Below are 3,226 nucleotides of genomic sequence, written 5' to 3'. Positions count from 1 at the left end.
TTTTGGGATAGAGGTTGCAGAGCAAGCCAACAACACAGTGAGGAAACAGCTCCTCAGGGATTCTGCCCCAGCTGGAGGCACCAACCCTACCCCAGGCTCTCTGGGGTGGATATAGCTCCCCATGGAGAGCATTACCCCACACAGTGACACCACGGGGCATCTCATCCCTCTAGGGCCCAAAACTGGGAGCTGCCTCAGCAGTCACTTCAGTCACACAGCAGAGCTCCCTGCTGAGGTGTCTCCATCCTACACAGCTGCAGGTGGTGCCTCTCCCTGCTGGGACAGGCCTCAGTCCAGTGTCACCCTGCCCAGGCGTCCGGCACGGAAGTCCCTCAGGAACTCGTAGGCAGCAGCTGTGTAGTTGAGCATCGTCACATTGACATTTCCTGGAGATGGCAGTGCAGAAGGAGCGTCAGCAGAGCCTGGAGCTGCCCCAGGACCCCCAAAAGGCTTGTCCCTGTGCTCCAGGTGGCAGAGGTCCCCCCTGAGCACTCACCTGTGCCCGTCAGCACCTTCACCTTCTGTGTCCGGCCCCGGGCAAAGGCCACGTGTTTCAGCACGGGCTCGATGGCATCACAAGCTTCAGGCAGCCCATAGCGCTGCACGTAGCTGCAGGAGGAGGTGGCTCACACCCTGCCTGCACTGCTTGCCCCCCGGTTCCCTGGGGATAGTGTCTCCACCACCCTCTTGGACCCCTCTCCATTCTCCCACTGGCTCACCCAAACTGCTGATGCTTGTTCAGGCTGTACAGGAGGTAATCAGCCATGATGTCCTCCCCCACCAGGTGGTCACGGATGGCTCCTGGAAAAGAGGGTCAAGCCCCATTTCCCCCAACCCTGTTGAGCCCTGGACACACCATCCACGTGGCACTCAGGCACTCCACAACAGCCCAGGGGGGCTGTTAGCAGCAGAGTCCCATCCCAGCCTCAGTTTAGGGTCTCCCCCAGCCACATCCTCCACCTCACCACATATTGCCAGCTTCATGCCCGTCTCCACATCCCCCAGCTTCGGGGGCAGCACACCAGGTGTGTCCACCAGGTACACCAGTGGCTTCTCGCAGACCTGGGAGAGGGGAGGCAGAGCTGGTAATTAGCCTCCCACACAGCTAATGAGCAAGGTGCTGAGCTTGCATTAAGATGTTGCTGTACAGGGCACTTGAGCAACCCTCCGAGACCAGCTCTGAGGGCCTTGAGGTCTCCCAGAGCTGCACAGGAGGCAGAGCCCAGCCCAGCCAGGTGTGGTACCTGGATTCTAGTCAGCACTGCCTTGGTGATGCCTGGCTCACCCCCCACTGCAGTGGCTTTGCCTGGGGGGAAAGGAGACACAGTCATGGAAGCAAGTGACACTGTGCCCCACCCAAGCCCTGGCACCAGGAGAAATACCCTTCTTGAGGTGCAGCCTTCGCATGGAGTTGATGAGCGAGGACTTGCCCATGTTGGGCACACCGATCACCAGGATGCTGTATGCAGTGCTCTGGAAGTGAGGGAGACACAGGCAAGGAGTGGTTGGTTATGAACCACCCACCTCAGGAGTAAGGGACAGTAACCACAGTGAAGCATCCTGGTGTTTGCCAGTCCTTTGGTGGGAGCAAAGTCCCTTGGCTGGAGAGGGAGGTGACCCTGCCCCTGCTCTGTGCTGGGGTGGCTTCACCTCCAGTCCTGGGGGCAGTTTTGGGCACCACAACATGAAAAAGGATCGAAAGCTATTGGAGAATGTCCAAAGGAAGGACATGGGGATGGTGAAGTGCCTGGTGGGGCCATACAAGGACAGGCTGAGGGCACTTGGCTTGTTCAGACTGGAGGAGACTGAGGGGAGAGCTTAAGGGTCTGCAATTTCCTCATGACAGGCAGCACTGATCTATGCTCTCTGGTGACAGTAATAGGACCCGACAGAATGGCTGGACCTATGTCAGGGGAGGTTAAGACTGGATATTAGAAGAAGGTTCTTTCCCCAGAGGGTGTTTGGGCACTGGAACAGCTCCCCAGAGCAGTGGTCACAGCCCCAAGCCTGACAGAGCTCAAGGAGTGTTTGGCCAATGCTCTCAGGCACAGGATGTCCTGTGCAGGGCCTGGAGTTGGACTGGATGATCCCTGTGGGTCCTTTTCGGCTCAGGACGTTCTGTGACCCACAGCAGCCCCCCTGACCCCCTGTGCACACACCAGCCTCTCCACCACGGCTCACCTCGGCCCTGTGGTATCGTGGGCTCTCAGCCACCAGCTTGGCAACCAAGGGGACAATCTGCAGAGGAACAAGGAGAGGAGCTGTCACTGCAGCTCTATGCCTGGGCTGGCAGCAGCTCAGGGGACACTGTGCCAGCAGGATGTGCAAAACAGGGATGAGCAGAAGACTTGGGACAGCTGGAAGTGAAGTTCACACTAGACCAGCCTGCACCACTCCTCCCAGTGGGGCACTGGCTGCCAGCAGCAAGGAGCAGGACGGGACTGCTGGCCCATTACCTTCTTGACGTTGCCATCACGCTGGCAGTCAGTGAAGACAACGTGTGGGCATCCCTGCTGCTTCAGCTGCTCCAGGACTGTCTGAAGAGGATGGGAAGAGGCATTGCCATCACCCATCTGTCATGCCCTGCAGGTGCCCAGCCCTGCCCCGATGCTCACCGGCTGCCTGCGGGGATCAGCCAGGTCCATCTTGTTCAACACCAGGATGTGAGGGCGGATGCCCAGAGCCTCCTGTAGCATGGGATTACGGCCTGACAGCGGGATGTGACAGTGCTAAGGACGGTCACTGTGCTGGGGCATGGGGGCAGGTACCAGGAGGGGGGATGGGAGAGGATGGGGTTGGCAGGGAGATGGAAGAACGGGCAGCTTGGAGGGGGACGGGAGAGGATGGGGTTGGTGCAGAGATGGATGAAAGGGCAGCCTGGAAGGACACGGGGACGAGTGGAGGCTTCTTTATCAGGGCAAAGGATATGCGAGCATCATGCACCTCGACGAGGCAATCCGCGCGGCGCAGCGCTGCCCGCATCTGTCGCAGCCCTGCAACACAGCGCGGGGTGAGCGAGCAGCGCTCCGAGGGCTTAACTCCCCTCACCTTTTGCCATATGCCCTGGGAACCAGGAGGCAACATCGCGGCCGCCGAAATCGAAGCGCTCTCGGAAGGCTGTCGGTGCGATCCCGGCGCCGGTGGCGGCTGCCCGAAGTGTTCCCGTACACCAGCGCATGGCGCCGGCGCTCGGACCCGCGTCACTCCCGACGAGCACAGCGAGAGG

General features: G+C 60.0%; 1 protein-coding gene across 1 annotated transcript; it reads right to left on the bottom strand.

Moving 5' to 3' along the window:
* Positions 1 to 288: 288 nt before the first annotated feature.
* On the bottom strand, positions 289 to 3,178 carry MTG1 (mitochondrial ribosome-associated GTPase 1). Its single transcript, XM_009077223.1, has 11 exons — positions 3,049 to 3,178; positions 2,929 to 2,993; positions 2,616 to 2,720; positions 2,457 to 2,537; positions 2,182 to 2,238; positions 1,383 to 1,473; positions 1,245 to 1,306; positions 966 to 1,062; positions 720 to 801; positions 497 to 609; positions 289 to 386 (listed from the first exon to the last, which is right to left on the bottom strand). Exons 1-11 carry the CDS (start codon positions 3,176 to 3,178, stop codon positions 289 to 291), a joined length of 981 nt encoding a protein of 326 aa, XP_009075471.1.
* Positions 3,179 to 3,226: the final 48 nt, after the last annotated feature.

This window comes from Acanthisitta chloris, unplaced genomic scaffold (genome assembly GCF_000695815.1).
Source record: "Acanthisitta chloris isolate BGI_N310 unplaced genomic scaffold, ASM69581v1 scaffold35586, whole genome shotgun sequence".
Classification (NCBI taxonomy): Eukaryota; Metazoa; Chordata; class Aves; order Passeriformes; family Acanthisittidae; genus Acanthisitta; species Acanthisitta chloris.
This window is presented reverse-complemented; position numbering and strand designations above follow the sequence as displayed.

Coding starts and splice junctions, on each gene's coding strand:
- MTG1 (XM_009077223.1), bottom strand. CDS start 3,178: ATGCGCTGGTGTACGGGAACACTTCGGGCAGCCGCCACCGGCGCCGGG. Junction 2,721..2,928: donor TCGAGGTGCATGATGCTCGC/ATATCCTTTGCC, acceptor TAGCACTGTCAC/ATCCCGCTGTCAGGCCGTAA. Junction 610..719: donor AACAAGCATCAGCAGTTTGG/GTGAGCCAGTGG, acceptor CTCCTCCTGCAG/CTACGTGCAGCGCTATGGGC.